Consider the following 14,898-nt stretch of genomic DNA (forward strand, 5'->3'; position numbering starts at 1 on the left):
AATTATCATCAATGTGAAGAGTACGTGACATCTAGTACCAGATACAGGTAAGCCTATCTGACATTTCATGTTCAAAAAGTTCAGCCCAACACATAATGACATAAGTGAAAAGATCAGAGATAAAGCCGTAAGTCATTTTGGTTTGTTTCTAGTATACAGGTTAGGAAAATTGGAGGGCAGTGTGTGATCACAGCATGTATTACTTCGCATTGTAGGTTAACAGGCATTCCACATCAGAATAATACCTTTATTTCTGTGAGAAGAGCTTGGAAGGTCAACATTCTGAAATTAGCTTTTAAATTAGCTTTTCAAATCACCTAGATCATGTGACAATATATTTTGAACATCACTATTCAAAATTAGCTGACCCTATAGACAACTGGAACCTTTACTCCTTTTACTTGAATGGCTAAGTTCAAAATCTCTGAACTTTCTTGCTGCATTTCATCATAAACTTTTACAGCATATTTTTTAAAATAAGATGTGCCATGCCCATCTGGACCCCACCATGGTTAGGAGTAAAGATGCATTAATTTGTATAGGAGTATTATATTTTTCCATTTTCTGCTCCATGGGGCTGATAACATCTGTTCCTCCTTCATGTCTCATTCCATTAGCAGACAGTCAAGATTTTACTCTATACATTCCCTTTTATTTACAATATTTTAACCAATATTTATAAAAAGATTCCAGTGTGATGTGACTAAAACTCATTTGCACAACCCAAGCAAAATTTAAAACCAGCAAATGTAAGACAAAAGGAAAATCTGAAAAACTAAAGCAGAAGAGGGCAAAATTCCCAAAATCTCTGAACTGAGCTAATATCCAGTAATATGTTTGAATTCAGATGCAGAGGAACAGAGTGTGGGAACAGTCTGCTGGGAGGTAAGCTGCAGGTATAAGCAGGGTTCAGCACCTCCATCTATACAATCCTTTTACTCTAGCAATCAGGTTCTAACCTACCAGTTTGTTTATTTCAAATAATTTACAATATATCCTGTTCTTCCTCCCCAAGGATATCAGTACAGCATGCAATACAAACTGAAAAGGTACCACCAAACTCACAGCACGCTACAATAGCTTAGAGACCTTAAAGACTTGTAAGAAGTTTAACTGACCTCCTAAACATAAGCAGTGAAAAAGCTATGCATCACGAGGGCTGGCCTGGATTACATAAACTGTCTGCTAGGATCAGAATTTAGATAGTAAAATGGCATGTTAGTGGCTCAAAATTGTACAAAGAACCAACTTGCCAACTGTTTAAGAAGGCACTTCTGCACTAGTTGCAACTTTCCACTGTGTGTAGTACAGAGGAAGTGAAAAAAACTTGCCAACTATAACTAATTGGTTATGATGATGATGACGATGATGATACTCAGTTCCTCAGAAACCAACTAGTCCTACAGTGTGACCCAAGAGAAGTGATGAAAATCCAAAGAGGACTGTACATGTTTGCATAACTTTGCTGACTCTGCCCCAACCTGGTTTAGGCATGGTTTGTGTCAGCATGCTGATGCAGAGGAGGTCTTGCCTCCATCCAGGCTGGTCAACCCTCTGTCCACACCTGAACCCCACTGGGAATGGCAGGTGAAATGTTTTACTTTAGAAATGTTGATGGACTCCCATATAAATATACTTGTCTTTCTGGCTGTTTTATCACTTTATCACTTAAAGTTGACCAACAGATCTAACCCTAACTGTTGTCTTCTCAACTCTCTAGAAATACCCAGCTTGAACTTCATAGGAAAAATCCCAAGATTCTGTGCCAGAAGACTACAAAGTGGGGTGGGGGGGTGCTAACTCATTAAATGCTGAAGGATTACAGTCAAATACCCTATTAGAATTCATGCTATTTCCCTTAATACTAGAAGTGATTTAATTAGCCACTGGAATACACACAAATGACTAGTGTACATAAATAGAAAAGACATCAACAATGGCACTTAAAAATAAAAATCCTCTTAATACACAGATAAACCGCTTAATTATTTTCACACTAGGTAACTATATAAATTGTTTCATCCATTCCAGGCTTTGAACATATTTAAATAATTACTAATCAAAATTAATTAAAATTTTCCAACAGGGACAGTTCAGTTCATTAGTATGAAGATAAATGCACTACACTCTGCTTGATAGGAACAAACAATTTAGTAACTGCTGTTTAATGTCATTGACTGCAAGTTAACACAAGGAAAGAGTACTGCATAAGGAATATAAATACTAAAACAAATTTTAAAGGAGTTCTTAATTTTTGTACCTTTGCATACTTATTAGAAGGACCACTTACCATATCATCAATGGCAGTCATTGAAGACTGGTGCAGACTCAGGGGAGCCAGCTGTCCTGACCCATGCGGCTGCCGGCACTGTTAACAATCTTGGCCAGTTGCAGGGTGCTCTGGGAAGTCCCACCAAAACTTAAATTCAAATCGGCCAATCATGGCCAGTCTAGGGGGAATGGGTTTGGAGGAAGACCTGGGGGAGCCTGTCTTCACTCAGGTCCACTTCCATACCTTACATTCCTGCTGTACCGTGAGTGGTACAATGCACTCGGCAACGGACCATGGGAAAAGTTTTGTCCGGAGGCCCAGACATGGACTAACAGGCCATAAAACTTCCCAAATGGCAACCAAGCAGGTCTTCCCCATCTGATCTGCATCATGGGGTGATCTTTTAACCCAGGATTGACCATAACAGGCAATCAGCAAGCAATCAGGCTAGGCTGATTCAGGACACATATCAAGTGCCTATTGCCAAAAGCCTTCTTATATCTTGTAATCAATAAAGTTGTGGCCATTTTAATCCCAAACTGTTGCTCTGTCTTTATTGGTAATTGCACACTGTTGGCCCCCAGTGAAGCCGGGCTCACTGCCTCTGCACTCACACTGCTCTGGCCTACATAGAAACAACAAAAGGAAAACTAATGGAATGTGCATTGGCATAGATCGTTATACCTATTTATTGTGTGCACAAGTTAAGTTGAAAAGTTTTATTACTTCAAAGAATCAGGAAGAAAGAAGTTAATATATTTGAATATGAATACTTCGCTTTCAGAGAGCAGCAAAATACAATCCCACCCCCCACCCCCCATGTTTTGAAGTTTTCCTTGCAAAATAGATTTTGAGTGACAAGAGCTGACAGGAGGAAAATATCTCCCACTCAATTCAATGGAGAAGAAAAACACACTTTAAAAATGTCCCCTGCACTGCCGGGCACATTGTAGAGTAAGAGATTGGGGGTGACCCTAACCTTACACCTAAACTCAATCACATCAACACCTGTCTATAAAATCCAGACAGGAAGCTTGAAATGACAGTGCACACAGCACAAGATTCTAGTGGGGTATACTTTCCAGATTCAAGTTGGGTATATTTGAAGCTCTGGTGATGGAAGCTTTGGCATTTCCCACAAAAGTCTTGCCTCAGAACACAGAGAAACTTGAGCACACTGAAAACACTTCTCAAACTATAACGTTTCAAGCTACCCTGCTTCAGAACTCCAAGCATAAGTACTCAACATAACTGGGGCATCTTCCTGTCACCATTAATTCATGCTAGACTTTCTTAGTTGTGCAAAGGAAGATCTTCAACTATGGGTCCTTATAAGGTTATGTTACTGTTAGACCATTTTTGGTGCAAAAAATAAAATGTTGCTCAGGTTGCAACCCAGGGATTGAAGAATACAAAACTGAACTAACTGCTAGGTTCTACTCTTTTCAGAGGGAGAACACCCAAGCTTCTCTGCCCCTGATGTTTTTGGTGCCTTTTTGTACCAAGGAGAGCAAAACAAGTCCTTTTAGCAATTCCCACATTCCATCTTAAGACTGTTACAAACCCTGCCATATAATTTAATCACCTGTGTGGTTAGGGGAGCAGTCTAGTAAAGAACTGCTTTCTATTTGTGTTCTTGTTTGAATTGTGCAGCAGTTCATTCAGCCCAAAATAAGAGAGTAAGACTCACTATGACAATAAGGCACTCTCTGCAGATGACACTTTGCATGTGCCCTGGAACTTTATAGTCCTGGAACTTCAATCAACAGATGAATGGAAAATGAACGGATTCACTATAATTGCACAGACGAAGCAAACCTGAGTATACCACTGGCTGCCCTCAGTGAAAGATTACTTGTTCTCATGGGATTGAGAGGCCAAGAACTCCATAAGTATGCTAATGCATAATTTTACATGTGATCATTTGTCAGCTGCCAACACAAGCTCAAGCCACCATTTGCTCCCCATTAGCCCTGGTGAGAACAGAAGCCTCTTTCCAACTGGCACTAACCCAAATCACTAACAAGCAAATCACAAACAAGAGGGAAATGTTATCAGTCTGAAATTATGAATTCAATACAAGTTGCATGTTGTTCACTCACTCCAAATCATCTTTAAAATGAGTCTCTCTCTCTCTCTCTCTCTCTCTCTCTCACACACACACACACACACACACACACACACACAGACGTGTTTATAACCTTACATGTACTGATGTTTCGCAGTTGGAGGATCCTGCAGTCTAATTCAGAGAGTCGAATTGAACCTGAAACCGAACCTGGAAACCGGTTCAGAGAGCGTTGTTTCAGAGAAGCAGCTAAATCCAACTCTAAAGTATCGCAGATTCCTTGACTCATATTGAACTTCTCAAAACAAACCAGTAACTGGCTCAAAGTAAGTAGTTCATTATCAAGTACTCAAGTAGTGTAAAAAGGTGTTTCTGAAAGACTTCCTGCAACTTTGGGCCAAATTACATGCAATCCACACTTCTTTTTGTGCCGTATGTCTAGGCAAAAAGTTTGGGCTTTCCAAGTCTGTCTGATTTTTTTTTTTTATTATTTTTTGTCCCAGCACTTTCCCCAGGAAACCCCACATTTTACCACTGAATTGGAGCAAACAGCAATGGGCTTTCCTCTCAGATTGCTGTTTGTAACAATTCAGTAATAAAAGCGCTGGGACAAAAACAAGCAAACCATTCCGTCACCGACCTGGAAAGTGAAGACCTATGACTAGAAAGTGCAGAACAAAGGTAAGTTTGGATGACATCTTAGTCGTGCATATCTGCTCTAAAACAAATCAATGATCTTTTAAACTGAGGGTATTGTTTTTGTTTGTTATTTATAGAATCATCGAATCTTAGAGTTGGAAGGGATTCAAGGGTCATCTAGTCCAGCCCCCTGCAATGCAGGAATTTCAGCTAAAGCATTCATGACAGATGGCTATCCAATCCAAAAATTATGCTATATATTTTTGTATTTTTATATTGTAAACCACCCTATGACCTTCAGATGAAGGGTGATATAGAAATTTAATAAATTAAAAATTAAATGCAAAGAGTTTGGGAGCAAATAGCATGAGACCTGAACCAGACCAGGACCCTAATGTGCAAAGAATGTGGCTTTAACCCTTTTGCCCTCCCCACTGTAGGCTGATACAGATCAGAGTCCCTGCACCCGCAGTTTGTATAACAAAAAACCACCCCTTTGGGGTAATGCAAATTTCAGGTGTGGTGACCTTGATCTAGATCAGGCTGCAGTATGTATTGGGGGGGGGGGGAGTTAGAGCCCCTATTTTCTCTACCAGGATCGCAATCTGATTTAAGCCTCCACACTGGCTACTGGTCAAAACAAGAACAAAAAGACTCGCTTCAGTTATGGATGGAACTATGTGGCTAATATCACTTTGAAGTGTGGCCCTAAATAAGAAAGAAGGAAGAAGCCAGGATTCTAGGACTGGAACATTTGTTAAGGAGAAACAAAAAGCTACAAGTCATCTAACTAAAACAGGTCAAACTGGAACTCTTATATACGCCAGATAAAGTATTCAGTGTAACTGATTTTCAGCCAAACACCTGGTAGTTCAGATGATAACCCAGAGCTACTTTTTGAACAACATTCCAAGAGGAGAAATTTCATCACAGCTTTTTATCAACAAGATCAATCTCTGCAGAAGTAAAACTATAAAGTATAGAGGAAGCACAATAAAATCAGATCCAAACAAAGATCAGACAACCAAGATTTTTACGCCTGGTATATCTAATATGCTTTTAAATATTTGCTATGCCATACTAGGCTGAGATTCCTACCCATCTCTCTTAAACTGTTTATATATAAACAGCTCTCAGCAATGTATTTCTTTGGTGCAATAAGTGACCCTTGTTTTGATACAAATGAATACAGAAAGGCTCTCGCCATTGCCTTTTGGATTCCAGCCAACATGCCTAATATAGCTATTCAATTAGAAAGAGAATAAGGGTTGAAGGCTAGCCTAGATACTGTTGATAACATGCCTGGCTACCAGCCAAAGTTTTTTTTCATTAAAAAAAAACCCCAGACGACATAACATTCACTGATGGTACACATCTTCTTTTCAAATGATGTGACCAAAACAAGGGATATCTCTTGTATGCTCATCTGTGAGCTTCCCAAGTTCATCTGATGAACCAGAGTTAGAGAATTGGACTTCAGTCTTATATCACAAGGCTTAGCTTCATGAAACAGTACCTTAGATCATTAAAAAAACTCTCCATTCTCTACTCTTTTGACCAGTAGATTATCTGAATTGCTATGAGAAGAATGATACTACCCAGAGTAGAAGGTCAAATGCTAAATAAGCAGACTTTTGCTTGTTCAATGGGACATCCCCCTTCCTCTCCTCCTCTGTGCCCTCCAAATCTGACTGAAGGGGCTCCCCAAACCTCTGAAACAGATTTGGGGGGGTGTGGGGAAAAGAAGAAAAGATTTGTTTCGCAGGCAGAGAAGTCCATTCACACACTGTTGAATACAACTTTCTGTGTCTGAGCAATTGATAAAAACATCAGAACAGCCAATTAAGCATGGGGCGATCTGAGGAAATTCTTGAACCACCTGATAATATTCATTTTTCTTCTTTCCATTGCTTTTCTTTATTTCCTAACATAAATTATCTTTCCTCTACAATGGAAAGGCAGACTAGGTCCCAAATGGTAATTGGGACTGAAATGTTATCAGATTTCTCTTAACATGCCCCTTATACAAGAAAGAAAAATAGCTGTAATGAAATGGGACTTACCTGACCAGTGCCCAGTAGTACTTCCTGATCTGTCTGTGCATGTCTCACTCACTGGCCTAAAAACAGTCTCCCAGCCTCCGGTAGCATATCGCCAGTTCTGAGACTCCAAAATTAGCGTCCTTTGAGTACCATATGCAATCATGAAGCAGTAGACTACATGATGAAGTTGGCAACCATAACCACAGCCTTTGTTGATATTACAAACTAGTTTCTTGGCTTTGCTACAATCCTTAGGGTTCTACAAATGAGAAAGTAGACATGAAGACATTATAGACACAAAAGAAATAATTTTTTCAGAGCAAATGAGAACTATTATAAATTATATAGCAATTATCATAATTCATATGCAGATACAGGAATAGACCTCTGCTCCGTGAAAATTTTATGCACATTCTTCACTAAGCTAATATAAAATAAAATGATTTTATGATTTTAAATTACTGTTTTATTTCTGAATTCATCAGAATTATAACTTTTGGTCTCAATGCTCACATGCCACCAGTACTGCTTTGAAAGTGGAATGTTCCTTATTGCAGATGGCTACTTTCCAAATTTCTTAGCTTGCTTCAGTGAACATGCATAACCACCCACCCATCCTACTGCAATTCTGCCTGTATTGTTAACACTAAACAAATGTTAATTGTTTGTATGTTAATTTTTGTATATCAAGGACAAAGAAACAGATGTATGAATGAAAAGACAAGTCCAGGAGAACAAAGAGCTTTGTGGCTTAAAGACTAACACATTTATTGTGGCATAAGCTTGAAATTTGTTGGTCCTTAAGGAGTCTCAAGAATCTGTTCAGCAGATACAGACCTGGATGCTACCCTCTCTGGAGACTATTACAATGGAAGGTCCAGGAGAGTAGTAAAACATACATGCACATACTAACATTCTCTCACACACATGCACAAATGCAGATGCACACCATAGTTTTCAAAAAGGACGTTAAGGATCTGATGTATAATGGAGGGGATTACTTGAGTTTGTGGGACAACATGAAGTGAGAATTGGTTTAATCAAAGCTGGAGTTGGATCAAGGAGACCCAAGCTCAAAATCCCAATCCAACAGTGCTGAGATCAAAGTTCTCTGAAAAGAACTTTTGACTTAAATTTGAGAAAGCAAAACTCCTGAACTGAGGTCATTTTGTGATCTCTCCCTTCCCCCATTATTTTAGTGTTGTTATTTATGGAAACAGAGATCTTCTCAGCAACCACTGATGCCAATATTTTATCCAGAATGCTTGGAAATTGCATCATTTGATAGCATCGGGGAGGAGAGTTAAGTGGCCAGCAGCAAAAATGAGAGGGAAGTACCACTCTTGCCACGAGTTATGTGCTCCCTAAAATTTTGAACGTCTCTCCCTTGCAATTGCCAAAATCCACCATTTGTGAATGGGTTAGAATTACCATGCAAATATAAGGCTCAATGCTTGACCTTGAGCAAGTTACCATCTTTCAGCCTAACGTGGTCTAAAACACTGCTATGAGAATAAAATTGAATAACAGTTTTCTGGGGAAGGCCATAAAAATGGGGTATTAAATAAATCAAGTTAAAATCAAAACAAATATAGGCAGCAATTAAGAAAAGGAAGTCTGGTTGATTTGGCTGTAGTCATGGACTTTTTGTCCTTTCCAGTTCTTCCTGGGTGACACTTTAAAATCCAACTGTTCATTTAACATTTATCTGCCTTTCCTGCACCACCTATCCTCTTGTCTACAGTCTGTTCTCCTCTAAGACACAAGGTACAGTGGAACCTCATGTTACGTACCGTCCTCCTTGCAAACGCTTCGGGTAACAAGTTCTGCTAAACCGGAAGTAGGTCTCCTGGTAACAAATTTTGCCTCGGGGTGCAAGCAGAAGTCGCATGCCGGAGGCGCACGTGCAGCGGAAGACGCCATTAGCGAAAGTGCGCCTCATGTTAAAAACGGTTTCAGGATAAGAACGGACCTCCAGAACGGGGGGCCGCTAGGGGCGCATTGGAAGATGGCCGACAATACCATCTCTCTGTCTCACGCGAGGTAATTAAGAGGCTGATATGGGAGTATGCAGCCTCCCTTGTTACCCCAAGGGAATGGGGAACACTGCCTCACCTGCGGTTGCCACAAATCACCCCCGGATTCGAAAGAAGGGGGCGAGGGCACTAGGCTCACAACCCTCGCGTGGGACGGCTCTCCCTGACGCTGTCTCTGATCGCGTGCCTGGTTGCAGGAGCTCAAAATAAACAATTAGCGAGAAGCTAATTAGCGAGTTAAGACTGCTAATTGAAGTGACCTCAGTGAAGTCGAGCAACGGGCTGGATTCAACAATATAGCAAAAAGAAGATATATCGAAGATGTTGGTATGTCGGAACAGGACTGAAGGGGGGGACTTTTCTTTTTTATCTTATGTGAGTACCTAACAATCCCCCCCCCCCCAAGAAGAATCGTTGCAATTACTGATTACAAGCAGGATGATTAAGAACTGTGTGGAAATAAATTACTACTCAAAGACATGGCTTGTGGAATATTTGGAAAGGAATGAAAGGTCTTTGTGATGCAGTTATAAAAAGAGACTTGTTGGGGCAGGCCTGGCTACAGGAATCGAGGGGGAGGAGACCAAGGTTTGTTATTATATCGGACTGTGAGTTTGATCTGGCAGAACCCCCTAAGAGAGACTGACTGGCCTGTGAAGATTAATGGACAAACTTTAAGAATGTTTTGTACGGAAGTGCGCAAATGGTCTCTGTTTGTCTCAATATGGCTCTTGGAAGAACAGAAAATCCACACAGGATATAACAACGTTTGTTTTCAACCCGCTTGTGGAGACTACCAGAGGTCACAAAGAAAGGAATATATGACAACAACAACAAGAAGATGAGGAAAATAATAAAGAGAAGATTGATTAGAACTGTGAATACTATTTGGACAGAAATTGTGAACATTAAAGCAGCAGCAAGAGAGATGTTTGAATCCCTTTCTGAGCTCGAAGCATGGGTACCCCCAACAAAAATTTTAAAAATTGCCTGTGTAATTTGGATTTAATGTGATTTGATTGGTTTGTTAATAAAAATGTTTTTTTAAAAAAGAACGGACCTCCAGAACAAATTAAGCTCGTAACTGGAGGTACCACTGTACTGTGTCTATGCAATCCCACTTTCTATTGCACATTATACCCACCTCAATGGATATTTGTACCAGGTCAGAGACATGTTTTTCACTTCCTACAAAAATGAACCGAGTTGGATTATTACCAACATGACTCATTTTAGGGAGCCATGCTTCACATGGCATGGTGCATACTTTGCATACAAGAAGGTTGCATCTCAGGTAGAGAAAAGATGGGATTCCTTTTGCTGTGTGCTTTGACTTATCTAATTGTTTGTGTTAGGTTTTAGTGAGGTTGTTTAACAATACTGTATTGTTTCTATTTATTTTGTTCCATATTACTTTGGGTACTATTGGCAAAGTGCCAGTTTTAGAAAATTAAAAGTTTTAAATGCATAGCCACACAATCAAACACAATTTTCATGACTCAAAGAAACATGTTAATAACCTTCCCCAGACATTTCATGATTCTTTGCACATACCAGATCAGTGTACAAGCACATACCAGTGAAATATATACACCAATGTAGTACAGTATTTTTAGAATACTTTCTTTATTGAAAAATAAATCCCATAGCATAAAATCTCCTGGACCTAGGTAAGGTAAAGGTAAAGGTACCCCTGCCCGTGCGGGCCAGTCTTGACAGACTCTGGGGTTGTGCGCCCATCTCACTTAAGAGGCCAGGGGCCAGCGCTGTCCGGAGACACTTCCGGGTCACATGGCCAGTGTGACATCGCTGCTCTGGTGAGCCAGAGCTGCACACGGAAACGCCGTTTACCTTCCCGCTGGTAAGCGGTCCCTATTTATCTACTTGCACCCGGAGGTGCTTTCGAACTGCTAGGTTGGCAGGCACTGGGACCGAGCAGCGGGAGCGCACCCCGCAGCAGGGATTCGAACCGCCGACCTTTCGATCAGCAAGTCCTAGGCGCTGAGGCTTTAACCCACAGCGCCACCTGTGTCCCTGGACCTACCTATCCGAAATTTAGCAGGGTTAATCTACTCTTTTGGGGGCTATCTTTTCTTCTAATTTGATGCACTCATCTGTAAAAACCTAATAGCTGTGTCTGGTTTGATTTCCCAACGCAAGTGAATGGGACTACAGTGGTACCTCGGGTTAATTCGTTAATTCGCAAGTGAATGGGACTACAGTGGTACCTCGGGTTAATTTGTTCTAGAGGCCCGTTCTTAACCTGAAAATGTTCTTTACCTGAAGCACCACTTTAGCTAATGGGGCCTCCAACTGCTGCCACACCATGATTTCTGTTCTGATCCTGAAGCAAAGTTCTTAACCCGAGGTACTATTTCTGGGTTAGCAGAGTCTGTAACCTGAAGCATATGTAACCTGTAACCTGAAGCGTATGTAACCTGAAGCCTATGTAACTCAAGGTACCACTGTACAATATCTGGATTACTAGATCGCTCCAAAGCAAATCAGGGCCAGATCTAGATCTGGACCACCAGATGTTGAGCTATGTCCAAAAGTCATATCCCAGGAAATAGTGTTCACTACTGACCTTGATGTTACCCTGTAGGTGGTCTTGTAGATCAGTGAAGTATGAGGTTGGTGTTGGTCATCAACACTACGGGCTCTGACAGTAATTAGCATGTATTCAATAGCTATGTTTTAGCTGCTGCTGCTTGTCTATGGTTTGCATCCAAACTGAGTTCCACTTTGACAATAGGACATCCACTTCCTGTCCTCCTCCCTGCAGCCTCCCACATGTTTTAGAAGGTGGGGGACCCTCCACAGCAATTCTGGGGAAGCACGTGGTGCTGTAGGGGGAGAGGAGAGGAAGAAGTCCCATTATCCAAGCAGATCTCCATTTGTGCGATGCTGGATTCAACTTTTTTATTATTTATTATTTCTTTTAAAAATATTCTATTTCTTACTGATTTTAAATATTGCTAGCTGCCCTGAGTGGTGAATAAATGGGATATGATTATTCTATAATAAAATAAATACCAACTGCAGCACTTCAAAGTTAACTTCTTTTTCAGGTTAACTTCTTTTAGATATCTATCTATTTTAGATATCTTACACTACTCATTGAAATGCTAAGTTTATACAGAATGCTTTCTCCCCCTTTAAACAATTTAAGAGAAATGCGTGTTTTTGAATGATCATGTATTACAACAGCAACAGGAAAGCTCTGGCCTACAGACCTAATTAAGCCTGGCAAAGATGCCAACTTTGTTCACAAGTCTGTTTCCCACAAAGCATGTCTACCTGTCCCACACCTGACATCAGATGTGATATGACGTGGGGCGGGGGGCACAGGTGAAGACACAGCTGCCAGTGCACAATCAGGAGCATTAAAAAACACTCCAAACTGTGCATTTGCAAGGCAGGCTTGCTGTCAGTGCTGATGAGCTGATCAGCAGTGAGAGAAAGCCTGTTGGGATCAGCTTCGCTACCAAGTTCCCCATTGTTACTTCAATCCTTGGCTTTTCTTTTGCTGCATAATTTGCTATGCTACAAAGGAAAACTGGGTTGCCTTTTGTCATAGTAACATCAGGTGACTGACAGCTGGGCAGGCTCTGGCCAGCTGCTGAAGTGGCACAGCAGGATTGAGGGAACCCACGATCCAGCTCAGACTGTATCTAGTTTTCAACGTGTTTTAAGGTATTCACATGTATTCTAATTTTTTTTTTTAAATCAACTAAAGCTTTTAGATTATATGAATGTTGTTCAAGTAAGCAGACTTGAACATTTTTCTAATATTTTCTAATCAAAATTTTCTGCTCAAGTGCTACTTTTCAGATCTTTATACAACATGAACATTAACATGTATAGGTTCAATTTTATTTACTGAATATAAATGAAACAAATACACCCTGATAACCATTTGTTTAAGGCACTGGAAACTACAAATTCAAAATTCTGCAGAGAACGTACATTATGATACTTCAGTTTTGCAGGAACTCAGCTTAATGAAGAGAAAAAGAAGACTATTAAATTGTATCTGACACTGCTCGTGCCATACAAACAATATAAGTGAACCAGTGGGTGCATCTGCTAATGGAAGGGAAGAGGAGGGAATTCCATGCCATCTTCTACATTGTTCAGGAAGGTTCCCCGGCTCTCTGGAGCTGATTGTCAGGGGCACTGGAGACAGTAGGAGGAAATGGCAAAAATAACCTTTCTTCTTCCATTACCTGATGCCTCACTTGCATTGTTTGATTGCTTTGGCCCAAGCCCTTCCATGAGCACAAGAATACCAAATGGATTCCACCCATAATGAATTGATATTGAAGTAAAATTGAGCAAATGGAATGGTCACAATCCTAGCAAAATATGAAATCAAGTTGTAATTAACTTTTATGCCGGCTCAGACTGGCAATATATTTAACCAAAAAAACAAGTCAAGAAAACAAGCCTCTGAAGAGAGCAAGTCAGACCCAACCAGCAGTGGCAATAGAAAGAATCGCTCTGGTGAATGGGATTATTATTGACTAAATTTGTATACTGTCCTTCATTCATAGATCTCAGGGTGGTTCACAGGAATGACCCCACCCCCTGGAGAGGAGGCAGTAGACTTTCTAGGATACCACTACCAGGAGTTGTCACCCCTATCAGAGGAATGTCCTTCAGCCCAATGCAGAAACAAGAATTCACAGTAAGAATTCCATTTTTTTTTCAAGCAATCATCCCTAGAGAGCACTGCTCTATATGCATATTAAAATTGGAATGGTAGCATTTTTCAATGGCTTTTAACTTATCTAAATACTTTTAAGGAAAATGTATTACATGAGTTGTCTAGTGTCTTTTGAAAACTAATGCACTTCAAATTTTTACATGGTCACAATTCCATAGTACTGACTGCTTTGTTTAGAATGATGAGGCAGAATTTTAGAGATAAGATTTAAATTACCACAAACGTGGCAAAACCAAGTTCAAATTGCTTGCATATTATACAGCTTAACTGCTGATATGTAACCATTTCTTTCAAGATGCAAACTGAAATGATACTACAACTTCCAACAAACTTCCTTAAGAAATATGCAAAATATTCCCAAGAATATAATAAAGTTCAATGAAGTGCCAATTGTACAACATGTTAATATAAAGCAGATATGTCTATTAAAGCATACATTTGCTAATGGTTTTGCGGACAATTATTTGGCAAATTCTTAGCATTACTGATTTTTTATGACTTAAGCATTAACAACAGACAGTTTCTCATGTCGACAAGCCCTGTGTAAAGACCTCCACACCCCAGCCTACCTCACTGGACCCCCAGCTTCTCAGTCCTCTGGACCGTGGCTGCTCTCACTTTAGTCCTAAAGCATGTTTCCTAAAAATGCAATTACAATAGTTCTACTCAGAAGATCCATTGAGTTCACTGGGGCTTATTCTGAGGTCAGCAGGTATAAGTTTGTCACTTTAGCTATATAATTCCAGAATTATTTAAATATGCACATGTATAAAGGTAAAGGTAAAGGGATCCCTTGACCATTAGGTCCAGTCGTGGCCGACTCTGGGGTTGCGGCGCTCATCTCGCTTTACTGGCCGAGGGAGCCGACTTACAGCTTCCAGATCATGTGGCCAGCATGACAAAGCCACTTCTGGCGAACCAGAGCAGTGCACGGAAACGCCATTTACCTTCCCGCCGGAGCGGTACCTATTTATCTACTTGCACTTTGACGTGCTTTCGAACTGCTAGGGGGGGCAGGAGCAGGGACCAAGCAACGGGAGCTCACCCCGTCATGGGGATTCGAACTGCCGATCTTCTGATCGGCAAGTCCTAGGCTCTGTGGTTTAACCCAC

The 14,898-nt window shown here is 40.5% G+C and overlaps 1 protein-coding gene and 1 long non-coding RNA gene across 2 annotated transcripts in view; both read right to left on the reverse strand.

Moving 5' to 3' along the window:
• LOC309364833 overlaps positions 1-14,898 on the reverse strand; it is a 200,706-nt gene that overhangs the window by 59,451 nt on the left and 126,357 nt on the right. The gene's annotated exons all lie outside the window — the stretch shown is intronic.
• FUT8 (fucosyltransferase 8) overlaps positions 1-14,898 on the reverse strand; it is an 82,280-nt gene that overhangs the window by 20,417 nt on the left and 46,965 nt on the right. Inside the window, exon 6 of the mRNA XM_081901300.1 lies at positions 7,043-7,280. Within this exon, the coding sequence (XP_081757426.1) occupies positions 7,043-7,280 (238 nt within the window). The remainder of the gene's footprint in view (positions 1-7,042; positions 7,281-14,898) is intronic.

Source organism: Podarcis melisellensis, assembly GCF_964234715.1.
Source record: "Podarcis melisellensis genome assembly, chromosome: 1".
NCBI lineage: Eukaryota > Metazoa > Chordata > Lepidosauria > Squamata > Lacertidae > Podarcis > Podarcis melisellensis.